At 41.6% G+C, this 26,955-nt stretch overlaps 1 protein-coding gene across 6 annotated transcripts in view; it reads left to right on the top strand.

Moving 5' to 3' along the window:
* The window catches only part of CACNB2 (calcium voltage-gated channel auxiliary subunit beta 2), a 400,160-nt gene that overhangs the window by 353,480 nt on the left and 19,725 nt on the right, over positions 1-26,955 (top strand). For 4 of the 6 annotated variants that reach the window (XM_057542158.1, XM_057542159.1, XM_007196401.3 and 1 more), the window contains 4 exons: positions 4,961-5,094; positions 8,728-8,808; positions 9,266-9,324; positions 18,631-18,740. In XM_057542158.1, coding sequence (XP_057398141.1) covers positions 4,961-5,094; positions 8,728-8,808; positions 9,266-9,324; positions 18,631-18,740 — 384 coding nt within the window. Of the gene's footprint in view, positions 1-4,960; positions 5,095-5,239; positions 5,260-8,727; positions 8,809-9,265; positions 9,325-18,630; positions 18,741-26,955 lie in introns of all 6 variants that reach the window. The other 2 variants (XM_057542160.1, XM_007196402.2) reach the window with 1 other exon arrangement.

Below are 26,955 nucleotides of genomic sequence, written 5' to 3'. Positions count from 1 at the left end.
ACTTTTAGTATGAGTCAATATTGTACAAGACATACTTGAAAAATTTTTCATTGTCTAGCTGAAATTCATTAACTGAATTTGTATTTGCTCAATCTGGCAACTCTGCCATTCTGTGTTGAACTTGGACTTCTATATACATAGGAGACGAATTGGTCGAATTGGATGAAAACCCATGATCAGAGTCTTAGTTTGCAAAGAGGTGCAATTGAGAGTCAGAGTAACATGATAAGGGTTGGCCAGTGGAGCTTTTGTGTATTTCTAGGAAGCTGGAAGTGGGAAGAGGTCAAAGACAGAGAAGCATGCATCTGTGGAGAAGTCAAGGAACAACGTAGTTGCAATCTGACTGCCTTAAGAGCAGGATTCCCCTGATTACTGACAATCGTGCCTTGTTCCTGGATGCTGGCAGCTTTTAGAGACAATCCCGGGCTTCTCAGTAAAAACTAGAGGACTTGTGGAGTGAGCAAAATCTGAGCACAATAAGAAATAGTTTTAGAAGGCATACTGATTTCCAAAACCATGTACTTACAACTAGCAATAATTCTGAGTTGCCCAAAATTAAGTAAAATAGTATGTTTGAAATGAAGCATCGAAATCCTTTAGGTATGATGTGAGGTTGATGTCTTCTCTTGATGGTTGGTGAGTAGATATTCCCTGAATGCCCAGGCGAAAGGGGGCTTATCTCTGCTCCTTCTCAGATGGGTGGAGTTGCAGGGATTATGATACAAACCTTATACTCTTCCTCTATGTCTTCAAAACTGTCCCGGAGAGTCCTGAGGACTGTCACGAGGCTCCAGAAATGGGAAAATGCCAGTTCACATTGTGATAAAGTAGCAGCTCCACCCCCAGATTGTCAACCCCACTTCCGTCACCCAGGAGGGGTTTTCCATTCCCTTTAGGCGAAATGTAGCCTTCTCATCGTTTCGGCCACATAACGAGACCTGGCACGTGCATCTTGAAGAATAAGTCAGTGTGTTTGGAAAATAACATTTCATTTTTGTAGCCAGATGTTAGTCATTCCTAAACATCAAGTTCAATTAAGAGTTTCGTATGAGGGGCTTCCCTGGTGGCGCAGTGGTTGAGAATCTGCCTGCCAATGTAGGCGACACGGGTTCGAGCCCTGGTCTGGGAAGCTCCCACATGCCGCGGAGCGACTAGACCCGTGAGCCACAACTAACTGAGCCTGCGCGTCTGGAGCCTGTGCTCCGCAACAAGAGAGGCTGCGACAGTGAGAGGCCAGCGCACCGCGATGAAGAGTGGCCCCCGCTTGCCGCAACTAGAGAAAGCCCTTGCACGGAAACGAAGACCCAACACAGCCATAAATAAATAAATAATTAAAAAAAAAAAAAAGAGTTTCGTATGATACAGATGATTTTTTATTCAATATCCTGAGATCAACCATAGTGGGAAAGAATATAAAAGAGAATATATATATATGTATATATATATATGTATAATGGAATCACTTTGCTGTACAGCAGAAATTAACACAACATAGTAAACCAACTATACTTCAATTTAAAAAAAGACAAGTTAACTACAAATTATGTTCTTTAAAACATGGATAATTTTTGTTTTCGGAAAACAATCTCTCCATCATCTTTGCCTTACAATGTGGAAGTGTTGACATTTTTACTTGGTAAAAAAATAAAAACCACAGTGTAAAGAAAAAAAAGAGATTGTAAACTTCACTCCCTGAGTTTTATACAGACACAGGACTTTGGAATCACTTTTCTGAATCCCAAGAGTAGAAAACACTGTGACTAAGTGAACAGGAAATATTAACCAACTGCAAAATGTATAATAGGTCCATCAGGCTCCTGCTATAACTTTCGTATCAATACTACAACTTACTTAACTGAAGACATCAGAAAATTCTACAGAGAGAGTCCTCCATCCCGCCCGCAGGGAAACTTGCCTAATCTATCAAATGTGGATGGCCTCCGATTATCATTATCATCTTTGTTTCCCGAGGCCCTACCTACGATTCACCTCACTCATTGCGAGACTAAAGAACAGAAGCATTTGCCCGGAGTAAATGTAATTGGAGGTTCTCCAGGATGTGGAAAACGAAAAATTTCCACCTCACCCCTGGGGAATGAGGTAGTAGCTGGTTGCACAGCGCATGTCCCATACCTACACATGTGTCCGCATGCGCTGCCCCAGCATGCCACTCAACTCGACCCAACTGTCTAAGATTACGTTTAAATTTAGAGTTCAAAAAATGTTCCCAAGGGTCTCTGCCCAAATAAATAAATAAATAAATAATTTTTAAACTAAAGCGTGCTAGTGAAGAAAAGAAGCTATTTTTTAAAGGAAGCAGTTTTTCCCAAGTAAATACTAATAAGGTTTGCCAAGGTATGCCAATGCAAGTATGAAATTAGAAAAGGGAACATCTCACATCTCTCAGTATAAGGAGAACCATCTGAGCCTAATAAAGTATACAGAACTATGAAAAGAGTTGAAGGTGCTTCTTAACGCACAGTAAATTTCTTTAACGTGTTCTGAAAGTAGCCAAATGTTTTAGGATTCTGTGTCTCGGGGCAAACCCAGATGCTTTTAGATTTCAGTTAACCAAAATCAGGACTAGTAAATTGCCAAGTCCTCAATTTGGGATTTTGAGCCCTTGTGTCCAAATACAGGTAAATTTCAAACCTGACTCAGGCTATGTGAGGGGGCAACCAAATATCTGGCCAATGGCCCAGCTCAACTTTTTACGCATTTCCGCTCTCCCTTTAAATAAAAAACCCAATGGACAAATCATAAAATTCAGTTCATGAACTTTGCCATCCCAGGGTCCTGTCAACGCTGACAGGCCATTAGGTATCCTCAATTTCAGAGAGGCTCTCAAGGGGACTGTCCCTTGAATGTGGCCTTTATAAGCCCCATAAAAGACTAGAAAGGTAGAAGCATGTGGGAATTGACCACCAAAAGGGAAACTTATTTGATTTGGCTTAAGGCATACGATAGGAATAATGAAAAACTGAGCCAGATCCTCTCCATCTTATCCAGGAAGACATGAATAACATGCTCCCTAAATTGGGATTCAAGGAAAAGCATCATCGGGTGGTATACAAGTCAGCATCAGTTCAAACCACTACGCACATTTCATAATGTCTCCACTGTACAACACGTGCTGAACCTCTTAGCTTATGCAAAGGCATAGATGGGGCAAGGAGAAAGGCATATTTACCAGGTATGCCTAACTATATACCTGAAATGAACTCATTCTGTTACGACTGTCACTGGAGGAAAAGCATCCTTACCTCGTCTTCATGCAAGCAAGAGCTGACATTTGCAACACTGTGCTAACAATGTCAGGTGTTCGCTCCAACCCAGCGTTTCGACCTAATCAAACGAAGAGGAACAATTCAACAGGAGAGCCTAGTTTTCGAAAGGCTGAGTGAATCATCTAATATCCGTAATAACTTCAACACTGAAAAATAACGTGATGCCTGTCAGATGATCTCCAGTCATTTGGAAAGGTTCGGGGCGGCTGTCATGAGCACCAGGGCAGCTTATGTTTCACAGGGAATGGAAGCTAAGGTTTTGTAACACTGAGCCATCCGTCCTTTCATAATAGTAATTTGGCCCTTAAGTCTCAATGTACTGTGGTTTTTGTTAAGAGAACTACATGTGTGATATGATGCTTTCCTGGGGCGAGTAGATTTCTTCTTCTCTCCTTCTACTTGACCTCACCTAAAGGACACAATAATTTTCTGTGAGCTCAGCTCTGTAATATCTTCCTGAATCCTGACACTGAGGACACGAGCCCACTTGGGGAGCTTAGGGAATTGGATGAGAGCACCGGGATTGCGGCGGGACCTCGGCCGGAGAGTCGTACAGCATCACAGAGGCAGAAGAGCTAGATTCCAAGTTTTCACCAAAAACAAGTCCCTTCAACTCTGAGAATTTCTTTTCAATCTTGAAACATAAGAGAGTTGCAGTTGATTTTCTCAAATGCCTTCCAGCTCTGATTCTACCAAGGATCAAATTCTCTAGTGATCGCGTGCGGATGCACCGTATAAACCTCACAGTGAGATGCTGGATCTTTTTTCATTGGAGACTTAATTCTCCAGTGCTCTGTTTTCAGGGCCCATGAGTTATAAAGTTGAAAACACGTGGAACCACAAATCTAAACCCCTCATTCTCCAGATGAGGAGGTCGGTGGCATATTCTCTCGGGTCTGCCTGCCCTTCTGCACTGCCTCTCATGTAAATCCAGTGAGTTTATATAAAATCATCGGGAGGCGCCTTAGGTCGTTGTATAAGATTCATTTCATTTGGACATCATTGGATCCAGTGGTTTCTAATTAGTCTTCAATCAGGCCTGCCTCGGGGGTGCCCACATCATCATGAAATCATTTTAATCTGGTCCATCCTGGTCCCTCCAGAATCATTTGCCCTGTGTATAACTTCTTTGTGTTGCTGGGTTTAGGATTTTCTATTCTCTCTTTCCCTCAAGTGCCTGTTGTAATTTCGGTGAGCCTTTTCACACTGCCTTTATTTTCACACAAAACCAAGCGCAATAAGAAATCAGAGGCACAATGTGATAAAGGTTTCCCATGTAGTTGCTGATTATCTGAAAGCTGGTTTAAGCTCTGGGAAGAAGTGAAGGTGTTCTGTCCTGTTACTCATAGACAGTTGATTTGGAAAATATCAATATTATATTTGAAACAAAACTACAAATTAAAAACTCGTTTCTCTGAAAAATCTTACTCGAGAGATTTAGCATGAAACTGATGTGTCCAAGCACACAGATATTATGAGAGCATCTTTCTGTTTGATTTGATTACGTTCTTCATGTGCTTTACCTTGAAATTTTACTTTGTTTACTGTGCTGAGCACTCATGATAGATCTCTGACTGTGGTTAGTTTTGTTTGCTTTTCGTTTTATTTTTTTGATAACCGATTTTTCCTCTCCTGTCTACCTGATGATTTTTGAATTGTTTGTCTGTATATAGCTATAGACATAGATGCAACTGGCTTAGATGCAGAAGACAATGATATTCCAGCAAACCACCGCTCCCCTAAACCCAGTGCAAACAGTGTAACGTCACCCCACTCCAAAGAGAAAAGAATGCCCTTCTTTAAGAAGGTAACATGAACTTCCAAGCTTGCGTCTGTCCACGTGCTCGACTGCACTACGTCACATTTCTAGTCCTGTGGACTGTCTGCGTCCTTGATAAAGCCAATAACATGCATGCTTTGTTATTCTTTGTTTCTTTTCCATGCTGCTGTAGCTAAGCAGAAGCAGAAATCGGTAAGTTCACATTGACATAAGCTGTGTTTATCCTGCCCCTGGCATCATTAGCATTCAATCCCCCAGTTTTATTCAATACAATCAGTTCTGTCGTATGAAAAGAACCTATCAAGCCGCTAACTGAGTCCATGCATTTTCCAACCAACTAAATTCAGTGAGTGACCTGTGAAAGCGCCATTGCAGTACTTAGCCTTTTTGATGGAATAATATCTACCCTCCAAGGACATTCGTTCCAACATTCAAGGAACGTCAAACGCTGACACCTCCATGAAATGCACCTCTCTTGTGCATGCTTCTGTCTCTCTCTTTTCTGCAGAAATTTAACTGATCATCAAGCCTATTAAAACCAGCATTAGATTCTGATTTATGATATCCAGGTACATAGCTTGTACTAAAACATTTTTTTCAATTCTTCAATTTTTAATTTAGTCAGCATTTAAACTTCTGACGCACTAGGTGCAAAATCTGCCGATGAACAAGACCAGTGGGAAACTGCAGGCTTGTTTTGGCGGTTTACTGTGAGTTTCTCCTATTGTCATATATAAACCCTCTCCCGATGTTACTCAGACCTCAGCGTCCCCCATCGGACGGCGGCGCGGTGGCTATGCGTAGAGCCTTTGCCACTGGCCGACCAAGATGCTACCCAGTGATGTTCTTTGTCTCCTGACTGGAAACTGGGGTCTTGCTGCGCTCCACGGATTCCAAAGTCTGTTTCCTCCAGCACATTTTGTAGCTCCAAAGCACTGTTTTCTAAGGATACCTCCCCTACAATCCCCTTCTTTCCTTCCCTTCTTTTACACACCACTGCCCACCGCCCGCTGTGCTGTGCTGTCTTTTTAGAGTTATTCTTTGTGACGTCAGCAAGTCCGGCACAACCTCTCATGTCACGCAGGGGTGGAGTAGAGTCTACTCCCCCTTCAACTGTCCACGCCCTGAGCTCTTCTCTATGCACAAGGATTCTGCCCTGTGGAGGAACTCTGAGTCATCAGTGAGGTGTCAGATGCTGAACTGTGTTTCGGTGTTTTTTTTTTTAAGTAAATTATGGTTGCTTTCATCATGGAAGACCTAGCCACTCCAGGCACAAACTGAGACACCTGGATTTTTGTGTGAACACCGAGAGCCCCAGCTGGATGTCCATCCACGACAGTGGGTCCATTTCTGTGGTCCTGTCTTCTTGTCACGGCTAAAACGTGCAGCCACATGACTAACAGTGTTCAGAGCAGCAGAAACCTAGAAACTCAGCATTGCTCGGCTGCTCTGGGCTTTACAGAACAGCGACAGGAACAAACACCACGTTCGCTGATAGGTGTTTGAAGTTTGCTGACTCTTAAATTCCAAAATTTGAAAAATGTTTATCGTAGTTCTTCCACTAAATAATCGGAACACATTACACTTAGCAGGAAAGGATAGATAAAAAGGATGGTGTCAAGACCCGTAGAGCACAAAGTACCAATATTCCATCAAATAAGGTAATTTCTGCTACCCTACTGATAAAGAGGCTGATTGATTACCAGCATGGGTGACACTTTGCTAGTTTGCAGTCACAAATCGAAGGAACCCAAGACCTGTCCAATACTGGGCCACTGCATATTTAAAGACTTGAAATAAAATTTCTTGGGAGCTGTTCCTAAAATGCATGCCACTTATAACAGTGGAAAAGGTATTCTTAGACTGCATAGTTATAAGGACTTGGTTTCTAAACACTTTCAACATGATCCCAGGTGGTATAAATGCAATAATTTCATGAATTAATTTGATGAATTAATTTTATGTAATCATTTCATGAATATGCTTATGATGCCTTTGGCACTGGTATTCATTCTTCTTATGTTATTGATGATGTGGTCAGCTTCAATGTAGAGTTCAGAAACCAAAAGAAACAACCTGAGACGCAATGATAAGATTGTTTTCCATGTTTTAGGTTGCTTTTAGAGTGGTGCTTGTGTGGCATTTGTGCTGTCACTGTATTATGTTTGTCTTGGTTTTTTTTTTTCTTCTTCTGTTTAAAAATGTATTCTACCTTGATTGTGTCTATTAAAATTCATTTTGAACACTAAAGTTTTCAGCAGTAAAATCTGACAGCACAGTCACAGTAATATTTTCTCGCCTCGGATTAGATTGTCTGTGACTATTGGCAAAAGCTCAGATGGAACCTTTTGAATTTGAAATGCTTTTTCATCCCCTCCCCCTTCCCCCCAGCGAGTTAAATTCGATCAAAGTCAGAAAGTTCGTAAAGGGCCATTTTAAGCATCAGTGACATGTTCTTGAGCACCCGCCTGGTGCAATAATGACATTCACATTTGCGATGTGTATCAAATTCTTCAAATAGTTTGGAGAAGATTTTTGTCTGGGTCTGTGTGATTCTTAAAATATATATTTTTTCAGACACTCCTCAATGCACGAACATTCCTGTCACCATGATTTGTTTATCCCAGTGTCTCAGGCCATAGCTCTTTCTTCTACATTAAAAAAAAAAAAAAAAAAGTCATTTTTTGGGTCACTTTAACATTTTCTGCTATTAAAATAGCAGATTTTAAGATCATCAAACAAATGAGTTATCTAATTTTTGGAAAAAGCTTTATTTTCATTATTTTATTGGAAGCAGGAGAGCTGAAAATTGTTGCAAGTTTTAGAAATTGCTACAAAATTCGGTCCTCCCCCTGCTCTTCTAAAAAAGAAATAAATTATTGTGGGAGGGCATGAATTAGTTATGTAACAGAAGCGCCTCCTAAACGGTTCTTAAGAAGCATATGAGATGTGCAAGATGACAGTGAACCTTTTGAGGCCACGGAGGCCTGCTTGGATATATTATCACACACACGTGAACCACCTTCCCTCCAAGGCACATAAACCTTACATTGTGAGTGTTTAAGTTCCAAAAATCTAAAAATGTGAATCCCTCAGCTGTGAATAGTGATCGTGATTCCGTCTACTGGAACAAGCACATGGGCTCATCTAAACTCTCACAGCAAAATAGAAACTGTCAAGTATTTGGTAATGTTTTGAAATGAGGTTTTATCCAGGTAAGACCAACATCTAAGACCCAAATTCTTTTCTTTGTAATTAACCACGTGAGGTCTGATCGCTCGACTCTTGAGAAAACTCAAATGCCATCTGAAAAGCAATATTAACCTCCAGTCAAGCCTAAAAGCACCTCTCCTGCATGAGGCATGTTTCTGTCTGTTCTACCAACTAGCTTCTGTTCAAAAGCAGCCCCTCCTGCTTTAGGAACGTCAGGAGCATTTTTTAAGGAGAGCCAGAAAACTGTAGAGAACTCAATCACTTCGAAACGTGAGGGAAATAAACCCACCCAGTCTCGGATTGGGTTTATTTAGAAAAAGAGGCAAAGGAAATGTCTGGAAAGGTAGTGCCTTGTATAGCAGAGTTGAGACAGAACAGGTTATACATAAAATATTTGAGTTGCTGCTGCCTTTTAACCATCTGAAGGCATCTCCTCTCTCTCTGCAGACAGAGCACACCTCTCCTTATGACGTGGTCCCTTCTATGCGACCTGTGGTCCTGGTGGGCCCCTCTCTGAAGGGGTACGAGGTAGGTAGCTGCCCTCTGGAGTACCCTTGACCTTGCATGCTGAACTGCTTTGCAACTCCACCTCCCTCTCCTGACTCTTGAACTTAGAAAAGAGCTGGGGCAGCAAAGCATGTTGTTTTCAAGCCACAGGGTACATTGCTACCTGTTCTGTTCTATTTTGTTTTCTTGGCTGTTGCCTTGTGAGCTACAGTTGACTCAATCTGGAGAGAGAGTATCACATGCAGAGTGACTGAAACCCCTTGCAATATCATTAATTGTCGCTCTGAGAGTGAGTTTGGGGATCTTTGTCTTTTTGATTGTTACTGTATCAGAGCTCAGCGACGGAAAACAGGGGCAACCTCACATGCTACTTTTTCCCAGTGGAAAGCCCAGGTTTTCAGACATTCTTAAAGGTAGTAAAATTGTTTTATCATAATTAGTGATATTTTATTGTCTCTTATTGCTTACTCAATTGCAGGTCACAGATATGATGCAAAAAGCATTGTTCGATTTTTTAAAACACAGATTCGAAGGGCGGTGAGTATTTCAGAATTCTGGGTTTTGTGGATTTTTGTTGTGAAGGTGATGAAACCTGGGTGGGACAGGCATGTGATCCCAAGAGGAAACTCGCTTCTGAAGTCTCTGTGGTGACAGGAAGAAAGTTCCGTTCAGTTCGATCGGATTCAGTCAGTATTTGTCGTATTTGCTCGGCACATCGTCAGCTCTCTCTTCTTACACCTGCATCCGTAAGCTGAACTTGGCCAAACCCCTGCTGACGAATCTCACCCTAAATTCATGATCAGCTGGCCCTCAGTGCTGCCCAGAAATCATACTCTATATGCCTCTTCCATGCACTTTTCTAGTCTTCTAAAAGGCTTTCACACCATTTCCTCTCTCATCAAACCCTTCTCCTCTCGAGCTCTCCCGGGAACTTGCTTCCTATTTCATTGAGAAAACAGAGGCAAACAGAGGAGACGGTCCAAGCGATCCCACCACCACACCCATCCCCCCTTTTGTATTTGCCTGAATGCTCTGCCTTTTCTCCTGTTACTGTGAGCAATGACCAACCCCCTACCTGGGTGCTAGATCCCATTTCCCCATCCCCACACCAACACAGCTATCACAGCCCTTCCCTCGCTCCTCGGCAGTATTTCTCCTTCTAATGGAAACACCATCAGCATATAAAAATGGAGTTGTTACCCCTTTGGCAAAATTTGACCTCATATGCCCCTCTAGCTGTCCCGTTTTCCTTCTTCTCTTTATAGCAACTCTCCTTGAACAAGTTGTGTGTACTTGCTCTCTCCTGAGTCTCTTGAACCTACTCCAGTTACCTCCCCATCACTTACCCCAAACTAGTCACGTCAGATCACCAGTGACCTTCATGTTGATAAATCCAGGAGGGGATCTTCAGCCCTCCTCCTAATCGACATGGCGGACTACTCCATCCTCTTTGAAATACTTCATTTGCTTGGTTTCTAGAGCCACACTTTTCCGGGTTTCTTCTGTCCGATTAGCAGCTCCGTTGTCTCCTTGGCTGGCTCTTCATCATCAGCTTGACATCTTGGAGAGCCCAGGGCTGTCCTTTGTCTTCTCTCCTCTATCCACACTCCCTCCTTTGGTGATTCCATTCGATGTCGGACGTTTAAATAGCATTTCTTTGCTGGTCTCTCCTCTGAATCCCAGACCCATATGTCCTACTGTCTGTGCAATATCATCACTGAGGTGTCTCATGGACTTTACAAGTTTGACCTCCCAACTCCCCCCATCCCCGACCTGGCCCTTTCCGTCTTCCATCTCTCCATCCATACCTCTTTGTCTCTCAGTCCCAAGACCTTCAGCCCTGGAACATGGACTCGTCCTTGACTGTTCTTTTCCCCTTACGTTCCACATCCAAATGCTGTTGTCTGTCTCTTCAAAATATATCAAGAATCTCCCCACTTCTCACGCATCCTCTGCTATCCGTTTGGTCTGAGACACCATTGTCTCCTCCCAAGATTAGTGCAATAAATAGCCTCCTAACTTGTATCCTTGCTTCCAGCTTTGCTTCCTTCAAGTCTGCTCTCAATTCACGACCCTGTCACACTGTGAGCTGGATCTCATCACTCCTTTGTTCGGATCCGTCAGGTGGCTTCTCTTTCCCTCAGAGTGAAAATCAAAGTCCTTCTAGTGGCCTACACGGCCCTGTATGGTCTGACCGTCCACATCCCCACCCCCTCCTTATGTTTGACTGTATCTCGTACTCCACTTCCCTTTGCTCATTCTCTTCCTGCCTCTTACTTCCTTGCTGTCCTATGAGTGTTCCAGACAGTAGATGCATGCCCACCTCGGGGCCTTTGCACTTGCAGCTCCTGTGCTAGGAACTTTCCCTCAGATATTCTCCTTGGTATATGTGCGCGTGCACACACACACAAACACACGTTCTCTCTTCCTTCCCTGACTTTTTCCCCGTAACTCTTTTATGAGTTTTATTTATTAATTTCCTTTGTTGTCATTCTCCCACAATTAGAATATAAGCTCCACGAGGGCAAGGGTTTTAATTTGTTTTGTGAATGGTGGTGTTCTCAAGGCCTAGAACAGTCCTCAGCATGAACAATGAATGGATGGATGTTGAAAGCATGTCTGCTAGAGGGATGCAGAGATGTTGAAGCCATTCACCGTGTCTGCCTGTGAGGAGCTCATGTGTAAACCATAAACTGAAACCTTGAGCAGTAAAATATCAAGTGAATGAAAAGACAGCTCGGCATGTATGTGTCCAAGGTACAGGCAGCATAAAGGGAAGAGGAATTAACACTGACTTAGGGATGTCAGCATCCAGGAAGGGTTTTTAATGGTACCTAAGATTTTACCAAGTGAGTTAGGAGGAGAAGGGCATGTCCAGTAGAGGGTCTAAAGTGTGTGCAGGCATCAAGGTGTGACACAGCATCCTGGAAGCCACCTAGAGGTCTTCAGGTGAAGTCCCTAGGGTAGGGGGTGACCAGTAACAAAGCCAGGCCCATCTTTAGTGTGTCATGTTAATCAGCTTGGACTTAGGTCAGTCCTTTCCCTCTCCATCCCTTCAGCAGATACTTACTGAGCATATTCTATGAGCCAAGCGTCGTGAGACGCAAAATCAGACGACAGCCTTGGCTTCATGGAGTTTACTTAGGGTCTATTGAAAGGAAGCCTTGAATCGAATAACCAGTGGGCACCATAGTAAAGGTTAAGCCAACTCCTGAAGCATCAAAGATAGGATTGGAGTCTAAAATGGAAACTTCCAAATTTAAACTCAGAATAGATTATTGGGGACCTGGGAGCACAAAGAGCGAGGGTATACTTCTGTATTTTGAATGAGACAAGTTGGGTGCCTCTCTTCTCCACATTCCTTTTCTTCTCCAACCTGACAGTTATGAGTACAGTAGATGGAATCTGTAGGTTTCACTGTTCTTTTAGATTTCTCAGTTGACTACTTTCTTCCTTGACCACACAGGCTCCTACAACTGTTTCTGATTTATATTGACTTCTGGTCATGAGGTAGGAGATAGACAGGCCCCAGGTTGAGCAGCCGCATCTGGTTGCCCACTGCCCTTTGACAGACCAAAGATGGGCACAAGCAAGATGATTGGCCAGAGACAACCCGGAAAACTGCCCCCATATAAGCAACCTCAGCCACCCCAGTTGCACACAGCTCACGCCAAGTTTGCCCGTGTGCTCTTCCACACGTACTTTGCTTCTAAGAAACACTGTCTCTTTGCTGAATTCTTTCTTCAAAGAAGACAAGGACCAAAGTCCTTCTTCCAGCTGTTCCACAGCAGGAGTCAGGAGGGGAGGCGGGCAAAGAGGGAAACTTTTATAGCAGGATAAATATTGTTAGTCATCAAGCAAAGGACTGAGAGAGATAGAAAACAAAAAACAGAATCTGTTTCAAGAAAAAAATAGAATCTATGTTTCAAAAAAAGACTTTAGAATCAAAGTCTACCTAACCAAATGCTCCTAATTAGATATTTTTGTTTTTCATAACTTTATGAAATATAATTTATTTCATGCCAGGAAACACAGCTTGGTCCTTGGAACTTTGGCTTGATCCAAGGCTATCAGGCTCTGGCCACGTATAAAAGGCATACCTGTAATCGGGCCCATGTAGAGCTTTCACCTCTTTATTCTTGACTTTGTCATTTATCACCATTTGGAATTGTCTACACGAGCGTGCTTACCCAGAAAATTCTGCTAGACTAGGCACTTTGCTTTCCGTGCCTGAGTTAACCCACTGTCCTTTTCTAAATGCCAAAGATGGGGAAATGAGATGGGGTTTCCTGACTTACCACTTCTATTTCAACCTAAGTTTTGAACTTGGAAGATAGATTCCAGCCATAGGGTGTATTTTGGACCCATGTTCTAAAGTATCAGCCATCCAGATTGATTTCATTTAAGAAACAAACAAAGGCAATATCTCAATGTTGTATCAGTCTTTTGTTTCTGGCCAGAAGTAATTTCCATATGGCTTTATGAGTGGATCTGCCCTGGCTCATCTGAACTCATAAAACTGGAGTTCAACACTCTAGACCTGTGATCACCAATTAAAGATCCTCAAAGGAAGTAATAGGGTCCATAAGGGAGAATTTCAAAAAGCCGTGCAAAAAACTTTAACTTTTTTACTCAAGGCAAGACATCCAGAGTTACTGAATCATTCAGTGTCTGCTTTTGGTCAGCCAGACAGCAACAGAGGGTGGAAATTCATCACAAGTATCAGGTGTGTCTAATTCTAAATAGACATGTAATTCTAGAACGGAAAAATGAATGACTCCTGAATTATCTATTAAATAAACAAAATTTATTTTTTAAAAAAATGTAAAGCCCAAGAGGGAGAAAATAGGAAAGGAAGGGCTGGGGATGAAAAGATTCTTGACAGGAATTCTTTTCTGTCTGAAACCCGGTTAGGTTCATTTGTGGAAGCCCTGGAGAGTTGTCAGAATCATGATCCTCGTTGTTAAAATAGCATTAAGTGTGTCAGGTCAAAGAAGAGATGATGAATCATTATCCTTTCTGTTATGTGCAGTAGAGGAGCCCATTTACAGTCGGATCCACCCTAAACAACTGTGTCATCCCGTGAACAAAGCAATCTTCCTGTTCACCTAGTAGCACGACAGGTAAATTAACAAGAAAATCGGGGGCAAGAAGGAAAGCCACCATCATTGATGAATTCGGTTGTCCTCTCCAGTGATTTTGCAAATGTCAGCTCTTGACACAGAAGCATTCAGAATGCATACTGAATTCTGTAGGGATGGGTCCATGACCTTGTGTGAAGGAATCTTCCTGGAAATCAGTCATCCTGGAAAACATTACATCACTTTGTCAGGTGGGAAATGTACTTAGATGTGACACAGCTTCTTCTAAACCGGTGGTTATCTACCCTGGCTGCATATTAGAATCATCTGCAGAGGTTTAAAAACAAAAACAAACAAACAAAAAAACCACCAAAGACTTATATCCCACCTGTGACTAAGTGAAACCCAGTGTCTAGGATGGGACTTCATGTAACTGTAAAATCTTTTCCGGCAACTTCGATACACTGTGAGGGTTGAGGACTGCTCCTCTATGGTGAATTGTCCCCAGAATTCGGCCCTTAGGACGTTCAAGGTCTGGTTTTTGGCGGAACCTCTAGTAATGATTTAAGGAGTTGCAATAGAACCGTGGCTGTCCTTCCACAGCCTACAGAGTGAACCACGTAAGCAGTCTGGTTTCACTTGTGAATGCCTTGGGAAGTCATAATGAAACTAAATATGTTTAAGTTGATGTGTTTAGTATCTCTTTTCTGGTTATCATTTTTTCCACGTTAAGTAATACTGTCATCAAAGTACAAAAAGCTTAATCAAATAGACTTACTTTTTATAAATAGGAGTCCCACTCCACGATAAAAAGGAATGAACTATTGATACACACGACGTCGTGGATGAATCTCAGATCCATTATGCAAAGTGCAAGAGGTGCAGCTCCAAAGGCTACAGTGATGCTCTGGAAAAGGCAAAACCATAGGGATGGAAAACAGCTCCGTGGTTGACAGGGGAGGCATGGAGCAGGCAATGGAACTGTCCTGCGTCATGAATGTGTTGGCGGATACAGGACTTTATGAATTGGTCCAAATTCAGGGAAGTGTACACAGTAAAGGATGGATTTTACAGTATATAGATCAACAGATCTTTTTCTTTTTTTTTTTTTTTTTTTTGCAAAAGCCAGTAATTCCCTTTCCACACTTTACTGAATGTCCTGCTCTCAGAGGGCAACTAGTTTTAACTCTTCTAACTGTACCTTTTGGTATTTATTCCTTGCCTCTAAATCATGTGCTTCATTTGCTGCTTGAGTTTTCACTGCTAGGCATTATCTCTGGGCTTCCTGCCGTGAAGACTGTTTAGCTCTCTCGTGCATATTCCTCCTTTCGCTCTCACATACACGCACCTGCATCCATCTCATCCTCCAGTCTCCCAACAGTTAAATCATAATTTTGGCTGGTTCTGTATATTGGATGCATTATGACCATGTAAATAAAATTTCAATGAGCCATGTCATATACTCACATTACTTTTTTCTTGTGTGTGTGTTTTTTGTGGTTTCTGTGCGATTAATAATTTTGCTTTTTACACGTGCTTAATTTTCTATATAGTTGGCACCAGTCGAGTCCCACATTCTTCCCTGGTTGTCTCAAGTTCCTCATGATATATTCATACACATCCAGTAGTCCCTCAGCTGTGCCTTCTTGAACCTCTCTCCAGGAATGTTCTGTCCTGCTCCGGTCTGGATGGTGTGTCTCTGTGCTGAGTGCACATTTGTCATTCTGAGACATCTCTCCTCATTATCCTTGGGATGCCTTTCAACTTCTTTTGGGGTGTGAACCCCTTTTTCCTAGCTCACTTGATCTCTTTCAAGGTTTACTCCCATCATTTCTGTCAAAAACATCCTCCAGGGCTTCCCTGGTGGCGCAGTGGTTGAGAATCTGCCTGCCAATGCAGGGGACACGGGTTCGAGCCCTGGTCTGGGAAGATCCCACATGCCGCGGAGCAACTAAGCCCGTGAGCCACAACTGCTGAGCCTGCGCGTCTGGAGCCTGTGCTCCGCAACAAGAGAGGCCGCGATAATGAGAGGCCCGCGCACCGCGATGAAGAGTGGCCCCCGCTTGCCGCGACTAGAGAAAGCCCTCGCACAGAAACGAAGACCCAACACAGCCAAAAATAAATAAATAAATAAATAAATAAATTAATTAAAAAAAAAAAAGAACTGCTTTTTAAAAAAAAAAAAAAAACATCCTCCAATAGTTTCCTTAGAAAGAGGACATTAAAACTTTTTGAGACCCTGAATGTCTTAAAGTGACTTTAATCAACCTTCCCATTTAATTGATAGCTAAAATAGTTATGGAATTCTGATTAGAAAATTCTCCCCCAGAATTTTCCAGGATTTTTGCTCCATTGCCTTCTGTCTTCCATTGTTGCTGTGTTTTTTGTTTTGTTTTCAGTTTTAATATTTTTTTATTGCAGTTGATTTACAGTGTTGTGTTAATTATTCTTGCTGTTGAGAAGTACAAGCATTTCCATTCCTGACCCTTTGTATGGGACCTGCCTTTTCCTCTGGAAGCTTTTACGTTTTTCTTTGTCCCCAGTGTCATGAAATTTATAAGAATATGTCTGGATGCAGAAGTTTCATCCTTTGTGCTGGACTCCCCCTTTCCATTTGGAAAATCAAACTCTTAATTCTAGAATTTTTTTTTTTTTTTTTTTTTTTTTTTTTACTTCTCTTGCGTTTTCTTTATTGTCTTATTTCCGGAACTCTTGTTATTTGGAAGTTAAACCTCCTGGGTTATTCTCTAGTTTTTATGCCTTTCTTCTCTGATTTTCCATCTGTTTGCCTTTTCTGTTTTACTCTTTAGCAGATTTCCTTAACTTTGTCTTCTAAGCCCCTCTTTTGAATTTTCATTTCTACTGTTATATTTTTAGTTTCCAAAAACTCTTTCTTAGTCTGAGTCTTTAAATAGAAGTTTGTTCTAGTTTCATAGATATAATCATCTCTTAGCTTTCAACTTTAGGTGTTAGTCATAATTGATTTTTTTCTGTTTGTTTTTGTCTCTCATGTTAGAAGTTTTCCTAAGATGCCCAAGGAACACTGCTGTGCTCAAATTTAAGAACAGGGCATCAAAGAATCAACTGGAAATTCTGTGCTCATAGGTACAGCTTGTCCCCTTTGGGTCTCCCTGTAGGACAACCTCACTGGACAATCTACATAGGAAACCACCAAAGTCCTTATCTTTGGGTCTTTTCTGTTTGGTGGTCAGATTCCCCAGAGAAGAATCTTCCATGCTTGACACCTGGATGATATAAACTTAGCTACCAAAATTCTAGGATGAGGAAGAGGGCTAGGGGCTCAACATTTAGCATCCTTTCTTCTCTCTGTCCCTGCTCTGCATAGCATCCCCTGGTCAGATGCCCTCTGTTTTGTTGCCTGGAGAGACTAAACTTATGGTCTCACACCACACGGGAAAAGGATGGCCACCTTGTGGCTTGATGTAGTGGAGGGGAGGTGGAGGGATCTAACTATGAAACAGACTTCTAACCAAATCTCTTGTTTTTAGTCCCCCCTTCACCTTCTTCTTCAGAGGTTTTGTGAGTCCCCTGTTTTGCGCCGCACTTTCCCTACTGCTGGCTTGTTTATTCGGCTAAGTCTCCAGTCTAAGTCATCTACTCTTTCCAGCTCCCAGATTTTGTTGCTCTCATTTCTAGCCTGTCTAAAATGACCCCCACAACTTATGACTGTCTGTCACAGCACCCTCTGTGTCCTCTTCTGAACAGCTATCTTAACCTGTAATCATTTTATTAATTTCTTATTTATGACCCATATCTGCTACTAGACTCTCAGCACTGAGGAAGACCTTGTTTGTCTTGTTCTTATTTATTCCTCATGGCTATCACAGCACCATACTGTGGGAGGGATTATAGCACAGGGCCTAAGAATATAGGCTGTTGGGAGTTCTGGGTTCAAATCCCAGGTTCACCACTTTTTGTAAATATATAGCCGTGGAGAAACGATCTACCTATGGGTCACTTTTTTTCATCAGCAAAAGTGGGAGGATATCCTTTCCGCTGAAGTTTTTGGAATGATTGGGCTTCCCTGGTGGTGCAGTGGTTAAGAATCCACCTGCCAATGTAGGAGACACGGGTTCAATCCCTGCCCCGGGAAGATCCCACATGCCACAGAGCAACTAAGCCTGTGTGCCACAACTACTGAGCCTGCACTCTAGAGCCTGCGAGCCACAACTACTGAGCCTGCATGCCACAGCTACTGAAGCCCACGTGCCTAGAGCCCACGCTCCGCAACAAGAGAAGCCACGACAATGAGAAGCCCATGCACCGCAACAAAGAGTAGCCCCCGCTCGCCGCAACTAGAGAAAGCCTGCGCACAGCAGTGAAGACCCAAGGCAGCCAAAAATAAAAACAAATAAATAAATAAATTTTTTAAAAATTAAATAAATAAATAAAGTTTTTGGAATGATTTAATGAGATAGTCTGGGTAATGAAATAATGCTGAGTGCATGCCTGGCACTTGATAAGCAACCAATAAATGTTAAGTTAGGTAAGTGCAGGATTTTTAAAAAATGAACGATTAAGTGCCCCAACATTTTTTGGGTTGAAAATATGGTCACTGTGTATGTACATGTGTGCGTGTGTGTGTGTGTGTGTGTGTGTGTGTATATATATATATATATATATATATATATATATATATATATATATATATAAAATACTTGGATTAGTTCGGGGCATGCACTTCTGTCCCCTTTTATTCAATGAATAACCTCAGAGTCCTCTGTTGCTTTTTCCCCAACAGGATTTCCATCACAAGGGTCACTGCTGACATCTCATTGGCCAAACGCTCTGTCTTGAACAATCCCAGTAAACACGCCATAATAGAAAGATCCAACACAAGGTCAAGTTTAGGTAAGTGTGTGCATCACTGATGAGCTGAAGCCATTTAAACCCTTCTCTCCTGAGGCTGCTGGTGAGCAGATCTAACTAGATGATAATTCTATGTGTCATAGCACAGAGACAATACAGACACGTGTCACCAGTAGCCACTGCTGCCGTCTTAGTGATTTCATGGTATGGAAGGATTTGTTTTGAAAGTTTTGAGTTAAAAATTCCACAGGCTGTCAGCATGAATGTTTTGGCTGTGGTCTCTTTTCACGGACGTGAGCTCTGGTGTCTGCAGACTCTAAAAACTCCTGGCTTTGCATCATTGTTACCACAAGCAATGTCATCAGCCTCTTTAAGGCCCAGTTTCTGTTACCGAACCAAACTTGGGTCCCCTTGCCTGCATGTGGTGAAGCCAGTCTACTGACATCAGGTTGAGGTGAAGGAAAGTATAGCATTTATTGCAGGGTGCCAAACAAGGAGAATGGGCAGCTCATGCTCAAAAGATCCGAACTCCCCAATGGCTTCCAGGGAGGGGGTTTTAAAGGCAGTGTAAGGGAGGGGGCCCTAGGGTGTGTGATCAGCTCATGCACAATCCTTGGATTGGTTGGCATCAAGTTTCAAGCACCATCAACCTTCTGGTTTCAACCTTCTCGTTCTTGCTGTCAGCAGTTTTCATCTGGAGGGGGTCTGCTTCCTTAAAAACAACTAAGGGATATGTGTCAGGCCTTTATCTCTATCTTGCAGGGAACTGGGAGTTTGGTGGCTCTGCTATGTGGTGGATTTATAGTCTAAATCGTTACCAGTTTTCCAGCCTAACAGCTATTCTTTGTTTTTACATCTTGACATTCCTAATTATTAACTCTTGAGCCAGCCTTTAGAGACTCAAGGGAGGCCTGGGAGACTAAAGCAAAAGCCTTTGACTTCAAAGGACAGGGATATGGGGCTTGTATACGGTTTCATTTCTTCATCTAAACAGCAAAAGAGAGAGAATAGTAACTAACTGTAGAATTATTAGAAGGATTAAACATAGTATGACTTCCATAAATAATGGCTATGATCCCAAATCCCTTAATACTTGAATTATATCAAGAAATATAATTGTATCGTATTGATAGCAATATTTTTGTTTCATTTGTAAAAAACAACTTGGAGATTTTAGTTAACATGTCTACAGGGTTGTGTTTGAACGCTGTGTATTATCATGTACTAATTTGATCAAGTGAAAGAGCTTTGGCAACTATTTCATCTGTTTGGCACCTGCTTGAAGTTTTAGGTTAATTGCTGTTACACATGTAGCTTACTGAGCATTAGGTTTCTATTCTTATAAAGTAAATTTTTTTATGGTGTGTGAGATCTTTGATCTTTGAAAAACTGGCTTTTAACGTCAAACTTTTTAGTTAACTCTGAAGTATATTCTATAAAAAATAGATAAACTATTGAAAACAATAACCCTTATCTGTGATGAGTATAATACCTTATAGAACCCAGTTTTGTTCCCCCAGCAGCCCCTCATTAACTAAACTTCAGTCATCAAGCTTTAGAAACATATTTGGGGGGTGGGATCCTACATTTTGTTTATAGTGATTTCCTATCCTTATCATCTGTGACCCTTAAAACTCTTTGTATACATTTTTGATGCTCACAGTAATAGTTACAAAATGCTCATTCCATTGTTTCAACTGATGAACGAAGTCAGGTAATTTGTTTAGACTCATCATTTGAATCAATGGCGTCACAGATTCGTGTTGGTTGCCAAGGCTTTTGTGAAACTACCAACTATATATTACTGTTCAATGACTCCTGCACTCCATAGTAGTGAGCATACACTAGACAGTGACTATCATGCTAAAGTCTGGGAACAAAAAAATGAAGGAGCTTGTAGCAATAAGGCCAATAAGTTGTCAGCTCATTGAAATGGAGGGTGATTGGGAAAGCTGTTCGTGCGTTGAACTGCTTGCTGAAGACCTAAGGCTGCAGGAAGGTGTAGCCACCAAGAACAGCTTCTCCAAGGAGCAAAGCCCGAGCTGAGACCTAAAACGTGATAGGGTTTAGCCAAGGAAAAAGGGCGACAGAGTGAAGGGCATGATAGGGATTTCAAGAGCCACAGAGGCTTCTGGAAAACATACATGCTTTACTTTGATGGAGTGTATGATTTAAAAAAGAGAGAAGTGGGAGATGACACCAGAGAGATAAGGGGCGGGGACGGGGTGGGGGGGATATTAAGGAATATGGGGCTTATCCTTAAGGCTCGACGGAACCATGACTAGATTTTAGGCATTTATTCATCCATCGACGAACACTTGAGAACCACCCATGTGCTGGGCATCACTCTAAGTGCCGGGGACATAGACGTGAAGGACAGCACATCCTCACGCTCATACAGCTCTCATTCCACAGAGAAGGTGTGGACAGAAGCTAATAGAAGTAGCTGTAGACAGATAACAGTTAGAGATAGTCAGTCAGTGGTTGATGAGTCCTGGTAGAAGCAGCAGGTAGAGAGTCAGCTGAGGAGGAGGGTGTGATTTTATATGGGGAAGTCAGGTGAGACCTCCCTGAAAAGGTGCCATTTTAGCAGAATCATTTGTGTTGTGAATTCTTTAGCCTTGCAGCTACCTGAGAAAAGAGAGAAGTTCTGGGCAGAGGGGGCGATAGGTGCAAAGGCCCCGAGGTAGGAGTGTGTCTGATGGGTTGAAGGGGTAGCAGGGAAGCTGGTGTGACTGGAGTGGAATGATCGGGGGGGATGAGGTCAGACAGTGGAGGGCCTGATCAGGTAGCACTTTTAGGCCTTTTATTGTGGATGTAATAGGAAGATGCAGGGAAGCAGAGAGGTGACACGAGGTGACGTACATTTTAGAAGGATCACTGACAGCACTGTGGAGAAGGGAAAGGAACAGGGCAGGAGTGAGGTGAGGGGAAATTAAGATTCTGTTGAAGCAGCTTCAGAGAGAAATAGTGCACTCTGCACAATAAAACTGGCACCTTTACAGGCTCACAGATACAAAGAACAAACTAGTGGTTACTGGTGGGGAGACGGAAGTGGGGAGGGGCAAGAGAGGGGGAGGGGATTCAGAGGTAGTACACACTATTAGGTATAAAATAAGCTACAAGGGTCTATTGTACAACACGGGGAATAGAGCCAATATTTTATAATAACTATAAATGGAGTTAACCTTTCAAAATTGTGAATCAACCTATTGTACACCTGTAACTTACATAATATTGTACAGCAGCTATACTTGAATTTTTTAAAAGTGGTGCCTTTAGAAGAATCCCTACAGCAGGGTGGAGGTGGGACAAAGACCTGGACCAGGAGGTCACCTAGGAGACTTGTCTTCATTCAAGTTAGAGAATGAGAGGCCTTAAATAAGACGGTGGCAGAGGGAAGGAGGAGGGTAGGGGTCGGGGAGGGGGATAAGGAAGATGACGGCTCCGTTTGTACACATGTTGGATTTGCAATATTATGGAACATCCAGATATCCAGCAGGAAATTGTACACACAGAGCCAGAACTCCACGGAGGGGACAGGGCTTAACATGCAGTGGATTCTCGGTATTCATGGGAGTTATGGTCTATGAAGTCACCGCAAACACTGAACTCGTGAATCCCGAGCCACTGCTTCCGGGGGAATGCAGAGTTAGGTTCCTGCAAGCCTCTGGTCCCCACGTTTTCATCCACTGACCCGTACATCACTTGGTTGGATGCATGTTTCTATTTAAAGACACCTGAATTGATGGATATTGTTGATCCCTTAACATGGAACTCACAGCTACCAGCTCTATAAATCACGCCTGAATAAAGCTCAGCGAAGCTTTTTCTCCATAAGGCATATTTTAGCCTTCTTGCCGTCAGGAACACTAGATGGTACTTCAGCCCTACATGTGGAGGTTGTTTTCAACAGTGAAATTTTTAAAAGGCACAAAAATGAGAAGAACCTGGCACTAAATAGACCACAAGAAGAACACAAGTTTACAGCATGAGAGCTGAAACCAGAGGGCAGAGCGTCAACTCGTTTGACCTCAGCTGAGAATGTGTGCATTGAGGGACTCCAGTGTTCTGCCACCACATGCATGTGCGTCCTGAATGACTGCAAAAGCCTTGGGAACAAGAAGAGCTGCCAGGGACTTCCCTGGTGGCACAGTGGTTAAGAATCCACCTGCCAATGCAGGGGACGCAGTTTCGATCCCTGGTCTGGGAAGATCCCACATGCCGTGGAGCAACTAAGCCCGTGCGCCACAACTACTGAGCCTGCGCTCTAGAGCCCGTGAGCCACAACTACTGAGCCTACGTGCCACAACTACTGAAGCCTGCACGCCCAGAGCCCATGCTCTGCAACAAGAGAAGCCACCGCAGTGAGAAGCATGCACACCGCAACAAAGAGTAGCCCCCGCTCACCGCAACTAGAGAAAGCCCGTGTGCAGCAACGAAGACCCAACACAGCCAAAAAAAAAAAAAAAGAAGAAGAAGAGCTGCCAGAGCAGGACAGGGAAAACCATGGAAGAGAAGGGCCACAGTGAGGAGAGAGAAGGTTTAGTGTTCCAGGTGCTTCAGAAAGATCAAAGAAGACAACAACTGGCCATATCCATTGATTTTGCTGACAGGGAACTTCCATCCTTGACTTAGAGCTCTGCTCAAACAAAGCAGGGGGATTCAGAGGGCAGAGTCCTTAGACCATAAGGTGGCCTGGGGCCAGAGCCCAGAGGATGGGTAGGGGATCCACACAGGCATACGTGTCATCTGTTCTCCTAGGAAATGCAATATGCATGCGTGCTTTCTAATAGTTTCTAAAGAAGGGGAATGTGTTGTGTGTATTATATATTAACTAATTCTTTGTAAGTATGAGGATTTTTAGTTTTTCCTAGGGTAGTATGAGGAATACATGACTTTACAAAGAAAAAATCTAGCGGTAGGAGAATGGTCAGAGGATTCTCTCTCCCCTGCCAATAAAACATGTTAAATAACTTGTTATGGGTGTTAGGTGGACCCTATAGGAAACATGTTCTAATTTTGTATAAAACTGATACTTTAGTACTCCAGGTATGTAAGTATATGTGTAGATGTTCTTTGTTAAGACTGTGTTTAGTTCTAAATGCTACCATTTTTCCTGTTTTCTTTGTAAATTTTGCTGTCTTTTATTCTTCTTGCTTTTCTTAAGTCTTTTCCTATCCTTCTTACTGATTTTAAACTAGCAGTTATTTAGTCTTTGAGTCCATTTCCCATCTCTAAAATGGTGATATTGTCAAGATATCTCTTAGGATTATTGTGAGAAGCACATGATACAGTTTGTGGTATGTAGTAGTAGATCAGTTTATGGTGGCTGCTATTATTAGTAGTTTTATTTCTAATTTTTCAAACACAGTGCATAGGTTATATAATTCTCTTATTTTTTATTCATTAACTAAAGTATATAAGATGTGAATTTAGATCTGATAAAAAGAACTATATCTTAGAACTGAAAATTTTAATAACTAGTAAGTAAATAAGTAGCTAAATTAAAAAACAAACAAACCTCAAGAATGGAGATGACAGAGGAAAGAGTCAATGAACTTTGAAAACAGATCAATTGAAATTATCCAATCTGAACAACAGAAAGAGAAAGATTGAAAATAATAACAAAAAAAAGCCCCAGAAACTTGTGGGACAGTTCCAAAATAATCTAGCATCCATGTCATCGAAGTACCAGAAGGAGAGGAGAAAGAGTGTAGGGCTGAAAATATACTCCAAGAAATAATGGCTTAGAACTTTACAAGCTTGGCAAAAGACGTAAACCTACAGACTGAAGAAGGTGAGCTAACCTCAAATAGGAGAAACCCAAAGAACTCCATGCCTAGTCATGTCATAACCAACCACTGAAAACTAGCTAAAGGAGAAAATTAAAAGCGAACAGAGAAAAATGACACATAACTGATGGGGAAACAATTCAAGCAACTGTCAGTTTCTCATCAGAAACCATAGAGAACAGAAGGACGTGGAACAATCTACTGAAAGTGGTGTGGACTCAGAATTGTATGCTCAGCAAAAAGATCCTTCAGGAATAAAGGAGAAATTAAGACACTGTCAGGTGATAGAATCCTAGAAGAATCTGCATTGCCAGCAGACCTGCTCTGTAAGAATTACCGCTGGAAGTCCTAGAAAGAAATGAAATTATGTCCGAGGGCAACCTAAAAGATCATGAATGAAGTAACCGAAATGGTAACTGTCTGGGTAAATGTAATAACCTAACCTAACTCTGTTGAGTTCTTTAAAATATGTTTGACAGTTCAAAGCAAAAAGTATAACATCGTCTGATGAGATTTTTCAATGTACGTGGGTATATTAGAAGACAATTAAACAGAAGGAAGGGACAGCAAAGGGATCTATCTATATGGCCCTATAATTTCCAAATGAAGTCATAAAATATTGATCCTAAATAGAATACTGAAAATGTTTAACCCAAAAGATAGCAGGAAAGGGGAAATAGAAGAAAGAAAAACAAAGGGTATAAACAGAAAGCAAATAATAAAATAGTAGGTGGAAATTTAAACATATCCATAAATACAGTAAATGTAAATGGTCTGAACAAACCAATTAAAATACATTGTAAGGGGGCTTCCCTGGTGGCGCAGCGGTTGAGAATCTGCCTGCTAATGCAGGGGACACGGGTTCGAGCCCTGGTCTGGGAAGATCCCACATGCCGTGGAGCAACTAGGCCCGTGAGCCACAATTACTGAGCCTGCGCGTCTGGAGCCTGTGCTCCGCAACAAGAGAGGCTGCGATGGTAAGAGGCCCGTGCACCACGATGAAGAGTGGCCCCCGCTTGCCACAACTAGAGAAAGCCCTCACACAGAAAAGAAGACCCAACACAGCCAAAAATAAATTAATTAATTAATTATTTTTTAAAAATGGTTTATGGTAGTTTAACATCACAATAAAAAAAATACATTGTAAGTATGGATTAAAAGAATGTAACCCAATTATATGCTGTCTACAAGAAACTCATTTCAAATATAATGATATATGTAGGATAAACATAAAAGGATGAAAAGATGTATGCCATGCAAACACTAGTCAAACGAAAGATGGAGTGGTTGTATTAATATCGGACATACTAGACTCCAGAGCAAAGAAGATTACCAGAGGTAAAGAGGGACATTCATAATGATAAAAGTATAAATTCACCAAGAAGACAGAATGATCCCAAGTATGTCTGCACCTAACAACAGATCATCAAAATATTTGAAACAAACTCTAATGGAACTGAAAGGATAAATCCACAATCATAGGGAGAGATTTCAATACTCCTTTCTCAGTAATCTATAGCAGTAGTAGACTGAAAAATCAGCAAGGATATAGAAGAACTGAACAGCATCATTGGCCAACTGTATTTAATTGACATTTATAGAGCATTCCATTCAACAAAAGTACACTGCACATTCTTCTTAAGTTCACATGGAACATTCACCAAGATAGACCATATCCAGGGATATGAAACAAACCTTAACAAATTTAAAGAATTAAAATCTTGCAAAGTATGTTCTCTGACCATAATTGAATTAAACTAGAAATCAATAACAGAAAGATAATAGGAAAATCTAGAAGTACTTTGAAATCAAGCAGGATGCTTCTAAATAACCCACAAATCAAAGAAGACATCTCAAGAGAATTTATAAAATATGTTGAACTAAACACAAATGAAAATAACAATATATCAATTTGTGTGACACAGCCAAAGCAGTACCTAGAGGGATACTTACAGCATTAAATGTTCCTATTAGAAAAGAAGAAAGGTCCTATGTCAATAATAAAATCTTAAGAAACTAAAAGAGCAAAATAAACCTAAAGCAACCACAAAGGAGATGATTTAAAAAGGAGCAGAAATCGGTGAAATTGGAAATAAAAAAATTAGTAGAGAAAAATCAATGAAACCAAATGCAGGTTCTCTGAAAAGATAAATAAAACTGACAAACCTCTAGCTAGACTGACAAAGAAAAAAGAGAGAAGACACAAATTACTGCATAATGAACAAGAAAGCAAGTAACACTACACGCTTCCCCACAGCCATGAAAAGTATACAACTCTACAAACATAAAATTGACCATTTAGATGAGATGCACCATTCCTCGAAAGCTACAAATGACCAATACTCACCCTAGATGGAATAGATAAACTGAGTAGTCTTGTAACTATTTTTAAAATTAAGTTTGCCACTAAAAATTTTACAGAAAAAGAAATTTCCAAGCCCAGATGATTTCACTGATGAATT

The sequence above is a fragment of the Balaenoptera acutorostrata genome, chromosome 3 (assembly GCF_949987535.1).
Source record: "Balaenoptera acutorostrata chromosome 3, mBalAcu1.1, whole genome shotgun sequence".
In the NCBI taxonomy this organism is placed as follows: domain Eukaryota; kingdom Metazoa; phylum Chordata; class Mammalia; order Artiodactyla; family Balaenopteridae; genus Balaenoptera; species Balaenoptera acutorostrata.
This window is presented reverse-complemented; position numbering and strand designations above follow the sequence as displayed.